This window comes from Lagenorhynchus albirostris, chromosome 3 (genome assembly GCF_949774975.1).
Source record: "Lagenorhynchus albirostris chromosome 3, mLagAlb1.1, whole genome shotgun sequence".
Classification (NCBI taxonomy): Eukaryota; Metazoa; Chordata; class Mammalia; order Artiodactyla; family Delphinidae; genus Lagenorhynchus; species Lagenorhynchus albirostris.
This window is the reverse complement of record NC_083097.1, coordinates 57,577,814-57,595,949: the sequence shown is the minus strand read 5'-3', so window position 1 is coordinate 57,595,949 and position 18,136 is coordinate 57,577,814. Positions and strand designations below refer to the sequence as shown.

The 18,136-nt window shown below is 39.8% G+C and overlaps 1 protein-coding gene across 1 annotated transcript in view; it reads right to left on the bottom strand.

Moving 5' to 3' along the window:
* The window catches only part of ARHGEF28 (Rho guanine nucleotide exchange factor 28), a 310,128-nt gene that overhangs the window by 253,844 nt on the left and 38,148 nt on the right, over positions 1–18,136 (bottom strand). The window contains 1 exon segment of the mRNA XM_060143115.1: positions 3,067–3,110. Coding sequence (XP_059999098.1) covers positions 3,067–3,110 — 44 coding nt within the window.

The following is an 18,136-nucleotide window of genomic DNA, read 5'->3' as shown; positions in this document are numbered from 1 at the left end:
AATTAAAGGAAAAAATTTTGCTCTCCTTTGGTCTATTTAAGTCTCTTCTCTCGGTAAGCAATGTGTATTAACTCTTCCCTAGTCTGGTCATAATCTGGTAGGTCTGAGTTAAAATAGCTGTACCAGGATGTTGATCAACTACAAGGTTTTGAAAGCTGGAGGCATAACCCTCCCAGACTTCAGACAATACTACAAAGCTACAGTAATCAAAACAGTGTGGGGGCTTCCCTGGTAGCGCAGTGGTTGAAAGTCCGCCTGCCGATGCAGGGGACACGGGTTTTTGCCCCGGTCCAGGAAGATCCCACATGCCGCAGAGCGGCTGGGCCCGTGAGCCATGGCCGCTGAGCCTGCGCGTCCGGAGCCTGTGCTCCTCAGTGGGAGAGGCCACAACAGTGAGAGGCCCATGTACCGCAAAAAAAAAAAAAAAAAAAAAAAAAATGGCTTAAGGACTTAAATATAAGACATGACACCGTAAAACTCCTAGAAGACAATATAAGCAAAACATTCTCTGACATAAATCGTACCAGTGTTTTCTTAGGTCAGTCTCAAGGCAACAGAAATAAAACCAAAAATAAACAAATGAGATCTAATCAAACTTATAAGCTTTTGCACAGCAAAGAAAACCATAAATAAAATGAAAAGACAACCTATGGACTGGGAGAAAATATTTGCAAATGATGTGACTGACAAGGCCTTAATTTCCAAAATATCCCAACAGCTCATACAGCTCAATAACAAAAAAATACACAACCCAATCAAAAAATGGGCAGAAGATGTAAATAGACATTTCTCCAAAGATGACATACAGATGGCCAGCAGGCACATGAAAAGATGCTCAACATCACTAATGATTAGAGACATGCAAATCAAAACTACAATGAGGTATCACCTCACACTGGTCAGAATGGCCATCATCAAAAAGTCTATAAACAAAAAACGCTGAAGAGGGTGTGGAGAAAAGGGAACCCTCCTACACTGTTGGTGAGAATGTAAACTGGTGCAGTCACTAGGGAAAACAGTATGGAGGTTCCTTAAAAAATAAAAATAGAGTTGCCATATGATCCAGGAATCCCACTCCTGGGCATATATCTGGAGAAAACTATAATTTGAAAAGATACATGCACCCCAATGTTCATAGCAGCACTATTTACAATAGCCAAGACATGGAAGCAACCTAGATGTCCACTGACAGATGAATGGATAAAGAACATGTCATATATATATATATATGTATATATATACACACACACACACACACACACACACACACAATGGAATACTACTCAGCCATAAAAAAGAATGAAATAATACCATTTGAAGCAACATGAATGGACCTAGAGATTATCATACCAAGTGAAGTAAGTCAGAAACAGAAAGACAAATACCACATGATATCACTTATATATGGAATCTAAAAAATGACACAAATGAACTTATTTACGAAACAGGAACCTACTGACAGAAAACAAACTTATGGTTATGAAAGGGGAAAGGGGGTGGGGGAGGGATAAATTAGGAGTTTGGGATTAGCAGATACAAACTACTATATATAAAATAGATAAACAACAAGGTCCTACTGTATAGCTCAGGGAACTATATTCAATATCCTGTAATAAACCATAGTAGAAAAGACTATGAAAAAGAAAAAAATATATGTATACATATGTATAACTGAATCACTTTGCTGTACACCAGAAACCAACCCAACATTATAAATCAACTATACTTCAATTAAAAAAAAAAAGAAAAACTACCAGGTTTTGTATCCTCATTAGACTTGTAGATCTGTTTGGTTTGACGTAGGAGAGCAGAGTGGAATGAATAAAGCTAAGGAGGAGAAAGGTACCAAAAAAAAAAGACTTGGGAGTACTCTAAATTTAGCCTTAGACCAGTCTTTTGTTTTTTTTAATCGTTAATTACGGCTGGGCCAACTCTAACTATCTACAATACATTTTGTAACCTGCAAATCACAATCCAGAGAGAATACTCCAGACCCCTGAGTAACCCAGAAGGCAACTTTTTAATTATTCTGAAATCCATTTATTTTATCATTTTGTCTTTCTCCAGAGAACAGAGTGGGGTATGTGTTAAGGCGGAGGGAGGTGATAGCAAGGGAAGAGGTGGAAGGGAGAAGGGAGAGAGGGAGGGCCACCTGGGTAGTGAAGTATGTTAAGGGGAAATGAATGAATATATTTTAATAGATTTAAGATTCTGACTAAATTTGCTCCAAGTCCTTGATATTTTGTTCTATTCGGGATACATCTGAATTGAGGTCATATCCTTATTCTAGATCTAGTACTCTTGGTGTATTTCTTGAGTTGATGATTCAAAGGCCACTTGAAACCCCAATTCCCATACACACATCCATGCCCACCTGCCACCAAACATAGGTTCCAAGGAAAGAGGTTTTGCCTAAAATAAGGAAGGAAGAGAAAATCATCTGCCATTTTCTATGTGGGGAGACAATCGGCTCACTTCTGTTACACCCAGTAACTGTTCTCAAGACTGGAATCCTCTCTCAGCCCAGCAGGCATATCTGACTAGGAATCTCATGGGGCAGCTCTGTCACCCAATCCCCCACCTACTCTAGGTATGTCCCAGCACTTTTCCCTTTGAATTCCTACTTCAGGATTTTACCTGACACAACTGTCACTGAACCTTCTCGCCAAAAGAGATACACACAGAAAACATTCTTGGCTATTATCCGGATATCATAAAATAATGTGTTCAAAAATCATTCACATAGATGAACTCAGTATTTCTGAGTCCAAAAGTTATACAGTTAAGCACTGGTGGTTACAGTGGTGAGCAGAGCTGCCTTCCAGAAGTTATACAGTTAAAAGTTACTCAGGAAAATATAACTAAAACCCAGACTTTGGAACCAGGAGCCAACCAGTTTTAAAAGGCTCCATGCAAAGGCTTGAACTAGACAGTAATGTTGTGTGTTGTTTTTTTAAAAGCCCCAACTCAATAGCCAACAGAACAGTTCTTCCCACTTCAGTCACAAGGGGTTTCAAGTTCAAGAAAGGGCCACTTAGACCTGCAGCGCAATGTTTAGGCACTTACATAAAGAGGTACTTCACTGCAGTTCAGCTCCATGGCTTCCGCATCTGCAATGAAAATAATAGAAGTGAAAGTTATTGTAGGAGCCCCGTGTAACCAACCAGCAGAGCTGCGCCCTGCCCTTTAGTTAACATCGTAGAGGGAGGAGTAATCCACTAGATAGGACAACCGCAGAGACAAAATTAAGAACAAAGGAATAAGATGCTCTCCATACAAAATATCCTCCTCCCTTTCTTCTTTCACATGAAGATCCACACATAAGGAAAACCTATCACCCCAAACATTATCCCACAGACTGCTCCCAAATAGAAATTATATTTCAGGAAGCCAAGAAAGGCCAACATAAGCATGTTGCAAGTTTTGCCCTAGTTAAACACTTAGATATAGGTTACTCTGAGGTCAAAATTCACTCTTGGCTGGACGAGGCAGGAGCCTGCGGAGACAAGATAGTTCTAAGACCTCTTGGTGAGGGCCAGAGAGTTCAGTCTGGAGGGATGCAGCCCACTGTCACGCTAACCAACCTCTCCACTAGATGCACACATCCCATCTGCACCCGGAAACCAGCTAGCAACTTAGGCAAAAGGAGCATCCTTTAAGAAAGGTTCATTGAACACCTTCAATGGCCAGTAAGATGACCAGTACGGTCCAGCCCTCAAAGAGCTCACAGCTGAATGACAGAGACCTAAAGATTGGAAGAAAGTGAAGAGTGGGCTGCATGAGAACTCTGCGTAGGGCAGACAAGGAGACTCACGGCCCCCCATCACCTTTCCCCTCTCCACCCACCCACCTGCGTCCTCTGGGACAGGGTTCTGCTCACCAGGCCAAGCCTGGCTCTGGTCCCCAGGCCACAGGCAGCTGCAGTACTTTGGGGATGTCTCCTAAGAAGGCAGACAGACACATAGCAACCTGAATTGTGACTCTGAGTACAGTAACCCCCAGAGGTCACACTTGACCTGGAGGAGAAATATAAAGAATTCTATTGTAATTTACTTTTTAAAAAGTCATTTCGCTCAAGTTTTACTAATAGTTCATATACATGCGGACACTGGCACCCTCCTAGGTCACAAGTTACATTCCATGAGTCATCCTGAGAGAAGACCGAAGGTCACACGAGGCCAAGGGGTTGACAGCAGAGCCCTCCTCGGCCCACAGTTTCAACACTTTGTGCCCTGTGGCAGTTCACGTAGACCCACGTAAATGGGCTTATGGGTCATCGTCATCAATTTGTCATGAAACTAAGCTCACAAACTGGATGAATGGCTTAAGGAGTCCAAGAAAGAAAGTTCAAATTAAAGATAATACTAACCACGAGAATGACAAAACTGAGACTCCCAATCCCGGTATGAATTGTTCATCAGCTACACTATGAAATAAAAATTATGACCAATCCAAGAGCACTGAGTAGAGCCCCTCAAGATTCAAAATGATCAAGAAGGCATTTAAAATATGCATGTATATCCACCAGCACATGTACCATGACCCTCACACTAAACGTGCACTGTGTCTCAAGACAGTAGCCATTTTTTTCAACTATGTTCACAGTCATGCCATACACAATTCCAAACCTTTACAAAATTTTGGTAAACTTCATAATAAAATTCGAAGACCCTTTTAAGATTTCTACCTAATAGCAAAAGAAATGAATGTATTCTATAGCAAATGCAGTGCTAAGAAAAAAGGCTGAAATCCACAAAGTAAAAAAAAACAAAAAAACTAAAATGCTTTCCTTTATGAGCAAAACTTTCAAAACTTAGTATTTTAAGAAGCATATTAGGACATATTAAGCTGTGTGGGAGGCTTGCCATACACTTAGAAGAAAGTACAGATGGTATTAGATTTTTGTCTGATAAAATACACTAAAAAAAAACACTTTTGGTGAGAACATGAAGACATTTTGAAGAGTGAATTACTTCTTTAATAAGTAATGATCTACAGGAAAACTGTTCGAGTACAACCACTGATAGGGTAGTTTCTCAGATAAGAAGTTTAAAAAGCACATATGCAAAATTCATTCACTGTGTCATTCATGGGTGAGATACTGCAAAGAAGAACTTGAAGCCAAAAGCACACAGTTCCACAGGATGTCAGTGTGGTTAACTTTATAGAAATAAGACCTTCAAACACGGTCAAATCTTTACAATTGCTGTAACAAGACGGGAAATGACCATAAAAATTTTTACCACATTAAGGTGTGTTGGTTATATTGCAGCAAAGTACTTTAAAAAGTTGCCAAACATGTACTACCTAATTTTCTAACAAAAATAGAAGTGTTCCATATTTGCTGGGTTTTCTGAGATGAAAACTGGCTGTTTATAGCAGATCTTTTAAAAATAGGTTTCAAATAAATATCCTATCCCTTCAAGAAAGAGGTGATATTTTAATAAGTGAAAAAGAAAATGCATCTCAAAAGAAACTCAGGTTATAGACAGTATATACCACCATAAAAACATTTTGAAAAAGTATTCGCACCTTTCCATTTTGTGATTTTGTTGCAAAAATTATTTAAAGTTTGCCACCTACAAAAGCCCTCATACAGGCATGCTTTAAATTTTGGGGAAAAGCTTTCTACTCTATTTTTTTAACCTTTCCAAATGTTTCATGGGTTTCATATTCTTTAAATGCAACAGCTTCTGATTAATTTATAGGAGGAATGATTGACATCATGGAAGATGGGAATTTATTAGCCACATTTAAACTCTTGTACAATTGTTGGATGGGGTTAAAGTATAAATCCCCTTACGTACAAGTACAGCCAGCACTCACTTCTTCAATTAGAATCTATTTATCATAATATGGTACCTTTTTCAGCTATGACACTTCAAAATCAATTTCAAAGTAAACAGTACTTGGAACCAGACATTCAAGCTGAACCAAACACAGCGTTAAAATTATCAAGCAAAGCTTTTCAAAAGAATGACACATTTTCATCATATTACTCTCACTGGCATGTATTACATGTCAATGTTTTTAGTGAGTGCAAAAAGGACTCTTAATAAAAAAAAAATCTTACTATAATGTTTAATCCTTATAGCTTTGTAGATTTCAGATATGTTTTAGAATATACACTGTTACAGTAATATGTTTTATTAATAAATACATTAAGGGATACATGTTAACATATTATACTTAAGGGTATACACACGTCAACATTTTGAAGCTCTGCTCTACAAAGTAAGCCTTTTCCCCTACTTGTTAGGCTACTTTTCCCAATAGTTTTCCTCCAGGCTCAGCAGACAAAGGCAGTGGAGTGTGGGGTGCTCACCAGCGCCTCTGGAGTTCTGTATTTATACAGCGAAAAGGCCCACATGAGCTGAACTGGAGTGCAGAATCCAACCTCACACAGCTTTGTGAAGGATCCAGGTTCTCCACCAACGCCATCAAGTGTCTGCCTCAAATTTGAATTATAACCATCTCAGGCAAAAGGCAAAACATCAAGGGCTAAACAACATGCTGTTTATATTTCACCTGATATTTATAACAACTCATATTTTATTATTCCTGCCTACTCTACCTTTTACCACTTTTCAGTAAAGAAATTTAGGAGCCATTCTGAGCAGCAGTTATTTTGTTTTTCAGAGAAACTACTTTTCACTCCTTGAAAACATAAACTAAAAACTAAAGTCCCCACAGTTCTCAACCTCTGTTCCAACACTTCTAAAACCCCTATCAGGATTTCCTACTTAAGTTGTAGAGAACATAGTTTGCTGCCAATATATTATATCTTCAGATAAAACTTCAAACCAAAATAGATATTAAAAACTATAATCTCACTTTTCTGTAATTAATTCCTCTTTTATAGCAAAGAGCAGTAAGTTCCGTGCTCACTTGCTGAGCTGCATGGCTAAATATGGCCACGCCTCCTTTTACATCAAGTTTAACGATAAAAAATTTGTGTTTGCTAAGCAAGTCACAATTGCTTAAGTTCTTCACATGCTGCAGCTTTTCACTATATACGTGAAGTATCATGCGCTACACTCCACTTCCTAAAGCTTGAGTTCTCCACCTGCAATTTCAAAAATTGAGACTCAAGTACTTTTTTATTGTACTGTATTTTTGAAAATACTTATTGGGAAAGTAAAGAGCCAATACATTTCTAGTCTTGCTGGCAGACACCATGGAATAATTTGGGGTCTTAGTACAGAGTTTTTAAGTTTGCTCTCAACAGGGGAAAAAAATCTTATGAAAAGATCACCAAGACATAAAAGATTCAATATTTTAGATATTTTATGAAGCATACATAATATTCCAATATCTCTGGTTGCTAGTTAACAATAAAGAAAAATATTAAGACTATTTTCAACAGGTGAAAAGAATATTTTACATTTAAAACATAACATTTAACTAATACAGAAAAAAATCAGTTCTTTTAAGTTCTGGGTTTCTCACGTTTTTGCATCTAAATGAAATATTCTAAGACTGATTCAATATAAAACCCATGACTAATTTTGTCTTTCAACATGCTAAAAGTCATTGGTGTGTATGCCTCTCATACAACTTACTAACAGATAATGCTCAAATATTTGTCCGTATTATAAATAACTACATTTTGAAGGCTAAAGGCACTGCGTTAAGTATTTCACAAACATCACCTCAGAGAATCCTCATGGTAGCGTTGAGAAAAATGGTGAAGTCCTAGTTATCTGAATCTTCATTTACAAGTCCCTCCAGTTACAAGGTTAACTGAGGAGCAAGCTACCTAAACAAAAATACTTAAATGAACTGACCACTTATAGAATTACAAGCAAAAGCCTCCCTTGTTCATTCTCCACCCCACCCAATGCTAGCATCTACTCTCTAGCCATTTTATCTTGAACATCAAAAAAAATTTTTTTGTAGTTGTTTGTTCAGGGCTTGGTATGGTTCCCAGATATTATAGCTAAATACAAATCAACTCAAAATAAAACTGGAAATCTTTTTTAAGCATGAAATAAGTTTAAATAAAATTGAGAAAATAATTTGAGTACTAGAGAACTTCAAGTCATATAAAAACTACCAATGAGAATGTGACAGAGATCCATTGACAAGTAAGAAGAAATAATCACAATGAGATAAAGGCTTTTCACTATATAAGTGAAGGTAGTAACTTCAACATTAAAGGAACAACAGCACCTTCTCCCCACCCTAGGAGAAAATGGGAGACGTTCTAATATTTCTAATAAAAATGTCTATAAAAATGAAATTTTTTAATTTCTAATAAAAATGACCCCCATGATAATGCTCTAAAAATCAAACGTGATGACATGGATGTCCTACTGTGCTATCAGTCGTGTCAGAAAAAAAGTCACAACCTCCTCTAACTAATCTCTCACACACACATGATTCACCTTATGTTCATTCTAAGAGTTAGCAGAGTTAAAAACTCAGCATGCATTAGGTCACACTGAACAAGGCTAGGCTGGTATTCGAGCAGCCACTCCAGAGCCTGTAATTCTAGCCGTGATGCTCTGCTGCCTTTCAGCCAAAGGAATAAACTTTAAATGTTAAAAATATTTTCATAATTTTAATTTCATTTTCAAAAACTAGAACCCCAGGCAAATTTTTTCTCCACCCCTGTTACCTCTGGATTGTAGTCCCCATTCCAAGAAGCTTCACTTTAAAGGGCTTTCCTGATACTGACTCTCTTCAGATGGAAGGACCTCCAGCACCCCTGTCTCCACTTCACAAGAGCAAAGAAAAGCTCAGCAAAGTTGTGCCCCTTGGTTGAGGATGAGGCCAAGAGGCTAGACATGGCCGAGGCATACGGATCCAACCTGTCTGAGCCCAGAGCCCAGGCTCTCATTGGCCTCAGCACAGTCCTTCTGTAACATTACTATGGCCTGAAAGACAGCAATTTGCTTGGCTAAAAGGCTGCAAAAGCCTCCCAGCTAGGAGTACAGACGCAAGAACAGGCTGCGTTTGAACACCAGTTATACCCTGCTCTAACTGTGTGCCTTTGGGTCTGTTATTTACCTCCCTGGGCCAGTTTCTAATGCGTCAAGTAGAACAAGTAACAGTACCTACCCCCTAAGATTGTTGGGAAGATTAAGAGATTTGATAGAGAAAAGACAAGACACTTAACGGCCCATCATAAGCACTCAATAAATGCTAGCTGTAACTATTTTTATTATCACTGTACATTCAGCATACGCAAAGGATTTTTTAAAACATTTGAATCTTTATTTATCATTCGGAACCTCTATATATTAGACTGATCAAAATGATTCAGGAGTAATTGGGGTGAAGATGGTCTAAAAGAGGCCTACCCAGTTCAGCCTCATCCTGGCAGCCCCAAGGAATCCCCAGGCATCAGGAATTCTGAAGGGCACTGTACCACATCAATATAACACTGTCAAGCCCCAAAGAATTTTATTTGACTTTATAGAACCAGATATTCCCCCTACAGTTTGAAACTTCAAAGGGCAGAGAGCAATTACTATTGGGGTAATTCAATTGCTACCTCAGTTTGAAACCTTCTGCACTTGGAGGGAATTGTTGATTCACAGCTCCTTTGTGAACCTAGGAGTGTAGAATTTTAATTGTATTTCCCAACTGTTATACTAACAGGAGGAGGAAAGAACAGTTAAACGGGAGGTAAGGCCAAGTCTAAGTAAAAACCTTCAATGGCAGCACAATGGATGGGCAAGAAGAAAGCATTTTAGAAATAAACCTCCTGTTTAATACACAACGGTGTCTACAGACCTGCTTCAGGCCGGAGTTATCTACCTGAGTTATGCAGGTCTAAGCAGCTTTAAGTGAAAGAGTAGAATTATTTGGTGAACTCAGTGTGGGGAGATGTCTGAAGATTAGAAAGCAAGCAACACAATAACCATTCAATGGGATCTCATTAATTCAAACTACTGGGGGTGGGGAGGAAGAAGGGGAGCCAGTCAGTCTGAAATAGTACAGCCTAAATTAGAGGACATTTGCAAAGTACAAAGAGGAGCTGGAGCTAGCTGCTAACAAAATGTTCCGCCAAACCAGTCACACTTGCTGGTATTTCACAGGGTGTATTTGCACACAAAGTGATTAAGCCCTTACAAGCTTTTTATAAGTCAATTGAACATACCCGTACCATCTCACTTATGCTATTAATCCGTTTAGCGTATCCCTTCATAGTCAATGCAAAGCTCAATCACTCAAGTATCTTGGGCAAGTTGCATCCTATCAGGGCATCAATGTCCTCACCAGCAACAGATCTCTAAAGTTCCTCCATCATGTCAAAGTCAACTCACTGTCCCTGTGTGCACAACACTATGCAGGTTGTCATGGGAGGGATGCGAAAATATATAAAATAGAAAATGTATAAAATAGTGCCCCTACCACTGACGATAAAAATAGTGGCATCACCAAACCTTGGAAAGGATGTGGAGAAACGGAATCACTTATACACTGCTGGTGAAAATGCAAAATAATAGAGTCCCTCTGGAAAACCGTTGGGCAGTCTCTCAAAAACGAAACACACACTGCCACCAGCAATTCCACTAATGGGTATTTTCCCCCCCAAGAAATAAAAGTTTATGTTCACACAGAAACCTGGACACAATTGTTCATAGCCTTACTTATAACAGCCAAAAACTAGAATCAGCCCAGATGTCTTCAATAGGTGAATGGTTAAACTCTGTTGTCTTTGTGCACACTTCCATATGTACATACATAACTCAGCAAGATATACTACTCAGCAATTAAAAGGAGCAAACTATTTACTCAACATGGATCAATCTTCAGGAAATTATGCTGAGTGATGAGAGCCAGTCCCAAAAGGTTACAGACTATAATCCCACTTATATAATAATATTTTTTAAATAAGAAAAATTAAAGGACCAACAGATTAGTGGTTGTCAGGGGTGAGAAACAGTATTGAGAGAGGTGAGGAGGGAAGGCAGTCATGACTATAAAAGGGCGACATGAGGGATCCTAGTGGTTTCAGAACTGTTCAGTATCTTGACTGTAGTGGTGAACGCATGAACCTACACACATGACAGAAATGGTACAGAAATTTAAGATCACACATACTAGTGAATATAAGTAAAACTGGAAAACCTGAATAAGATGGGTACATTGTATCACTGTCAATATTAACTGAGCTGATTATAATAACACTTTTACAAAATGTTACCATTGGGTAGAGAATATAAAGTTTCTCTATACTGTTTCTTACAACTGAATGTGACTGTACAATTATCTCAATAAAATTGTCAATTTGAAAAGTCATGCTAAAATTTATGTATGTTAATCAAGCTTCTCTCTGGTGGTGGCCATCCCCCCACCCCCGGCCCGCATTTTCCAATAATACTGCCATTGCTTAAAATATTTTTAGAATTTCTTTCTCAGCTTACGACATGTTTTGATTATTTTGTGTGGCAGCAAGGCTTTATTCTTAGGAATAAATTTGATAATTTAAAATGTCAAAAGAAATTCAGAACTATGTTAGAGAAGAAACATGAATGAACAAAATAGGAAATATTATTTATGGGCAAAAACAAAGTAACTGCTAAGTCAAGAAACTGGTTCTCTTTTGTGGAGTCATGGGCTGAATTTAAGGTTGTGAGATCCAAGATTAAAAAAATCACATACTTCTGGTTGAAAATCACTTCTAGAGGCAATGCGAGGCCAAAGAAGTGTTTGAAGTGAGGCAATAACCTACCTAAGGTTGGCTTGTCGTGAGGCTGACCCAAAGACTGCTGAATCGACTGGAGAGAGAAGAAAGTAGAGGCAGAGAGAGTAGCTGGGGGAACAGGTACATGGAAAATTCTCCTGATACTAAGAGTCATTTCTACAGAGAGGTTAACAAATCTAACCAGAGGTGGCAGCCACCACCTCCCCCATGGCCTTCATCTGTATTTCAGGCAGCAAACTGTGGCTATGAGCCACTCCTCTACTTCCCCATTCCCAACTAGGCTTTATACAGTCTTTGTAGGAACAAAAAGGTACTCTCTGCCCACCACCCATAAAAATTAAGACATTCTCAAACCAGAAGAGCTAGACTAGTGCACCCAATTCTAGACTATAAAACTAGTGGACAAACGTGTAAAACCTGGAGAAATTCTAGAATGATGCTTTAATGTTTAGAAATATGACCTTAACAATTAAAAGAAATGAGGTTTAACCTTAGAAATACATACAGCTAGTCTCTAAATGTGTCATTTAGTTTAGCACATTTACTCAGAACTTCCTATATGCTTAGTACTCAGTTAAAAAAAAGTATAAATGTTTCCCTTCAAGTGTCTATCAATCTATCTGAATAGGGCACGCCGATATGAAATAGGCAAATAAGCTAGAGGACAGACAACTAAATACCAAGGATAACATAAAGATTCACTCACTCTACAAATATTTATTGAGTATCTATTATATCCTAGGCACTGAGGATGCAAGGATGAATTCTGTCCTAGAGGAAATGCCAGCCCAGTGAGAAAAAGGAAAACAATGGTAATAGAAAATATGTGTGGGATTCTGTGAACACAGGGAAGCAGAAATACTCAAATCAGTCAGCAGGTGAGGTATGGGGCATGGTTCCCCAAGGAAATGAGGCTTAAGCTACGTCTTAAAGAATACATACGACTGCTTTTACCTAGGGGCATTCCTACCCAGAAAGGCATTTGCAAATGAGGGCAGAGCGTGTCTGGTTTCTTACCTGACTGGGTTGGTCGGGTAGGAGTAGAGCAGAATAGGGAAGGGAGCTGCTACTGGCATTCAGCAACAGGAGCTACGGATACCGAGTGTCCTATAACACTGGGTCAGTCCTGCACAAAGAACTGTCCCACCCCAAATGCCAAGAGCGAGCCTTGCTGAAAATCACTGAGACACACAATAGATGTTCACCAGGTAGACCATGAAATGGGAGGACGTTTCAAGCAGAAGAAACAGGTGCAACTACATGGAAGCATAAAAGAAGAGGCTGTTCAGTAGCACCTCCAGGGCTACTGAAAGTGTGTGTAGGGTAGTGGTGGGAGAGAAGGATGAAAACTTTTTCTGAGCCCCAATGTTATGTCATCCTAAGTAACATGAACCTCAAGCCAGTGAGTGGCTTTAAGCAAGAGAGGGGTGTGATCCAAATTGTGTTTTTTGGTTTTTTTTTCCTGGTACGCGGGCCTCTCACTGTTGTGGCCTCTCCCGTTGTGGAGCACAGGCTCCGGACGCGCAGGCTCAGCGGCCATAGCTCACGGGCCCAGCCGCTGCGCGGCATGTGGGATCTTCCCGGACCGGGGCACGAACCCGTGTCCCCTGCATCGGCAGGCGGACTCTTAACCACTGGGCCACCAGGGAAGCCCCCAAACTGTGTTTTAAAGAGATCACTGTGACACAGGTGGTAGATGGATTGGAAAGAGAGAGAGAGAGAGAGACCAAAGTCAGAAAAACCAGGTAAGAGACCATTGCTATTGTTCAGGTGAAAGACATTGAGAGCCTGATTCAAAGCAATGTTGTAGGGTAGGCAAATTTAAGAGATTAAAGAACAAAATGGAAAGGCCTTGCCGCTTAACTAGATGATGCAGCGCATAAGGATCAGGAGGAATCTAGGGTGATTCCTTGGTTCCTGGTTTGGGAAATGAGATAGACAATGCCATTGACCAAGATGGGGAAAATGAAAGGAAAGGCAGATGAATGACTCAGAGGAAAAAAGTGAGTACTGGCCATAATGAGTTTGAGAGGTGAGGACTGGTGTCCAAGACAGGTCAAAAGCGGGGATCTGGAGTTCAAGAAAGAGGTCTGGGCTGGAGAAAAAGAGTTTGATAATATAGAACAGTAGTTAAAGTCATTGGGAGGAAATGGGATGGATCAAGGAAATGGATACACACAAATTCAAAAAGGGCTTAGAACAGAACCTTGGAGACCTCCAAGAGAAAGGTAGAGGAAGAGGAGCTCACAAAAGGCATTGAGAAATAGAGAAATAATCAGGGCTGACATTTACTGAGCACTATTTATTGTGCTAGACAATGTTCGTCTAATCCTCACAACCCTACAGAGTACTTCCTGCTACTGTCCCCATTTTACAGATGGGAAAAGTGAGGCATAGAGAGGTTAAGCAGGTTGCCCAAAGGCACACACAACTGCTAAGCGGTAGAACCAGGATTCAAACCCACGCAGTCTGGTTCCAGATCCCACACTCCCAACTATCTAACTATTGTTATGTTAGAAATTTAGAAGGTGACAAAATCCAAGAGAAATGCACAAGGCAGCAAACCCTGTGGGTAAATGACGCAAAGCAAGATAAGAACTGAGAAGGACCCACTGAAGCCATGAGTCGAGAGGTTGCTGGCCTGCTTGGCCCCAGCCGTGTTGGAAGGAGCAGCCTGATGAGGGCAGTGGAGCAGTAACCAGGGGGTAAGGAGTGGAGGAAATCATGTTAAACAGCAAATGCTTTAAGAGTTTAGGAAAATGAGAGAACTTTGTGGCTGAAGTTGTCAGAAAAGACTCTTCTGGGAAGAGGGATCTTGACCTGTGTCTCGGAAAGGAGGAACAGAGTGAGAACTGGTATTCAAATGTTTTCACTGGAGAAAGCCAAGTCAAAAACTGTATTGTTACTGTGACTGAGATCCAGATATACCCCTGGGCTCCAGTGATCTGAACAAATGTGACCTACATATGCTAAGAATAATAACTACAAATTTCTATCACATATACAATAAAGACGTGAAATTCAGCATTTGGGATTCAAGATTAAGACAGAAAAGAACTTTCCTACAGGATAAATATTAAAACAGTGCAATGAGCAATTTTATTTATTTATTTATTGCAATTTATTTATTGCAATTTATTTATTGCAATTTATTTATTGCAATTTATTGCAATGCAATAAATATTCAGCTACCAAATTAAACACCAAATACATTGTCCTGAATATTACTAAGGGCACAGAGAAGTATAAGATCCTGCCCTCAAGACATTTATAGAGAGACAAGTCCAACCACATGAGCAGTTCAGCAACAATTCAAGAGATTAAATAATAATTGGATAATAACACATAATTGCTTAGAGCTCACGAGGGACTGCAGTGAGGTCAAGGAGGATGAGGACTCAGAGGGGCCATGGTCTTTGGAAATTAGAAAGTTACTGGGTATCACTTCCAGTGCAATGAAGAGGAAAATGAAGGGGACTTTTGTTTTATTTCGGTCTTTTTGTTAGTGGGGACCTGTGCACGCTTACCAGGACAAGGGAAAGAAATGAGAATGTCGAAAGTGCTGGGGAGAACAGATCTTGGTACTTGGTGCCTAGTGGCCAAGGATGTTAAATGTCACATAACGGGGACAGTCCTGCATCCTGAAGAACTGTGCCAAGCTCTTCTTTGAAATCTGAACAGATCTTAATTTTGCTTCTGATGGCTTAGGTGTGCCTTTTCCTCAAAAGAGAGGTTAGCCAACCTCAAGTCTCCTCCAGAAAGGGGATCCCTCATGGGAGAGTTCCTATATTCGAGAAAGTCATACCAGTTCACTACATAATACTATCCTTGATGTAATCCCCCAGGAAATTAGCATATAATTGCTTTTCAGATCTACCATTAAAATTCCTAAATATTTTCATTTAAATTATAATTTAACTACCCAACTCATAAGCTGTATATTAATATTGATTTTCAGTTAAAAATGAAAACAGAATACTAATCTTACTTCAATTTTTCAAAAAGATAGTAAAAAGAATTTAGTTTCTAAATCTGCATATTTTCCATTGGAGTGAATGGTTCTATTTCATGGCATATAAGTTCCTTGTTGACAGTCCTCACCAAGAGAGACCAAAGAATAAGCCTCTGTCTTTCTATCAATCTGATCTTGGACAAGTGGGTGGCTCTTAAGATTGGATGTGCTCCAAAAACTGCAATGCCTGCTGTGAGGCAGGTAGAACTTGGGCCCTTTCCCTCTTACTATTTACTCAAGTCCCTTTTCAGATCATGTTTTCCATGGCTCTCGCATAACAGTGTGTTTCCTAAAGCAACACTGAGCTCATTATTCTGAAAAACTGCACTATTACAAAGGAAATGGGAACTAAATGCTACACTTTGCAGAACCTGAAGCAGTAAATGCCACATCAAGGCAGATCTTCACATGCCATGAACTGAACTACTCTCTATCTGTTCTAGGGGAAAAATGCAATCTGAAAAACTAACGTTTGTACCAACAGAATACACAGGTGTGGTATGTGCATGCCTGAGTGTTTGTGTCTCCCCCCACAAATTCAAATGTTGAAAAGCTCACCCCCAGGATAATGGTATTAGGAGACAGGGCCTTTGGGAGGTTCTTAGCTCATCAGGGTGGAGTTCCCATGAATGGAATTAGTACCCTTATAAAGATGACTCCACAGAGCTCCCCAGCCCCTCCTGCCATGTCAGGACACAAAAAGAAGTCTATGACCCAGAAGAGGGGCCTCACCCAACCAGGCTGGCACCTGATCTTGGACTTCTAACCTCCAGAACTGTGAGAAATAAAGGTATTTCATAATAGCAATGCCAAATACATGATCACACTTAACAGATACCTCTCATCACCTTAGGTCTTCTCATCAACGTGACTAAATTTAGTTCATCTTAACCCCACTCGCAACATACACACATACAGGTCCACACAAACTTTTACCTTTCATCTCCTAGTTCTTTACATTCCTATCTTCTAGTAGGTGATAGCTAACTAATCGAGTGATATAATCCAGGTTAATAGGGTAATGGATAGTCATGGGTATAAAGTCTCGATCTTCCTACCAACAAATCATGCCTTCATTCAAAAACACAGACTCAAAGACAGGAACACAGAAGGAAAGCAGGACACACAGTGTGGAGCAAGCAGGTCTATGAGCCAAATTACAGAAACTATGCCATTCCCTGACTCAGTGCCTGTGTATGCGCCCACACGCAACACAGATCTGTCTAGGTGTGTGGCCTATACATTTAGATTACATATTTGTGGGGAAACCTCATTTTAGATGAGCGTTCACAGAGCACTCAGTAAAATACCGATACCATACAAAACGTCCCAGGTGTGGAATGTACCTAGTAAACTTAATTACAGTGACTGAGTGATTTACTGATAGACAGTCTATAACATCAATTCCAGACCACATCCATTACCCACCTCTGAAATGAGCTCATGCCAAGTTATGCTCTACCAATTCATTTCCCCCTTCTAACTACATTACATTTTTAGAAAGAACGACTTTGGTTCTTTCCTTTTTTCCTCCATCCTTAAGATGCCACCTCACTCTGAATAAAGACTTCATTCCCTATTTTGAAACCAATACTTTTCATCAATTGATCACATATTAGGCCATTAGAGCTCTTTCTTTCTGGCTCTGCCCTCCAATTCCCTCATCCATCTCCCCTCATGTGTTCTGGGTCCCATTTGTTCCCATTAGCTGAGGGACTTTGCACCCACAGAAGTCCGGGGTCTGCCCTCAGGAGCTCCTGGCCTATTGGAGGAAGCATACAATAAAACAACCAGTGCCATGTAATTAACATTAGAATAAAGAAAAGCACTGGCTGCTAGCAGAGAACAGAGAAAAGGCACCAATCCTACCAGGAATGGGCTGGGTAAATTTGTAAGATGAGTTGACAAGGATTTGTTCCTTTAAGTGTTTAAGAAAACAGACTTTCTTTCTGCCAATATGATGGGTTAAATAACCTGAGACCCCTACTGCTCAAAGCATTAGTTAGACTATTTAAGGACTACTTCAAATGCATAGTTCGAACTCTCCCAAGAAAACAAGGGAGCTCTCCAAAAGTCACAAAATTAAGACTCACTGAGAAATACAGTGATGACCTACTGAGAATCTTTGCCCTGAAGAGTTTGGCTGGTCTCAGCCCAGAAGACAGAGTTTAAATGGCCTACTGAGTGATGACCTACTGAGAATCTTTGCCCTGAAGAGTTTGGCTGGTCTCAGCCCAGAAGACAGAGTTTAAATGGCCTTTGAGGGCAAGAGACAAAGTCGTGGATCCGTCTCCTGAATAAGGCAGTACCCAGAGTGCTCTACCTTTAGTCAAATAGGAAAGTATGACCACTAGTAAAAGGAACTTTGTCTCAGCCTAAGCTTTTCAAGAGCGGGGGGGAAAAGCGTTCCCTGGAAATCTTCAACTGAGAGATTAACATACAAAACATAGTCCCAGGCTGGTAAT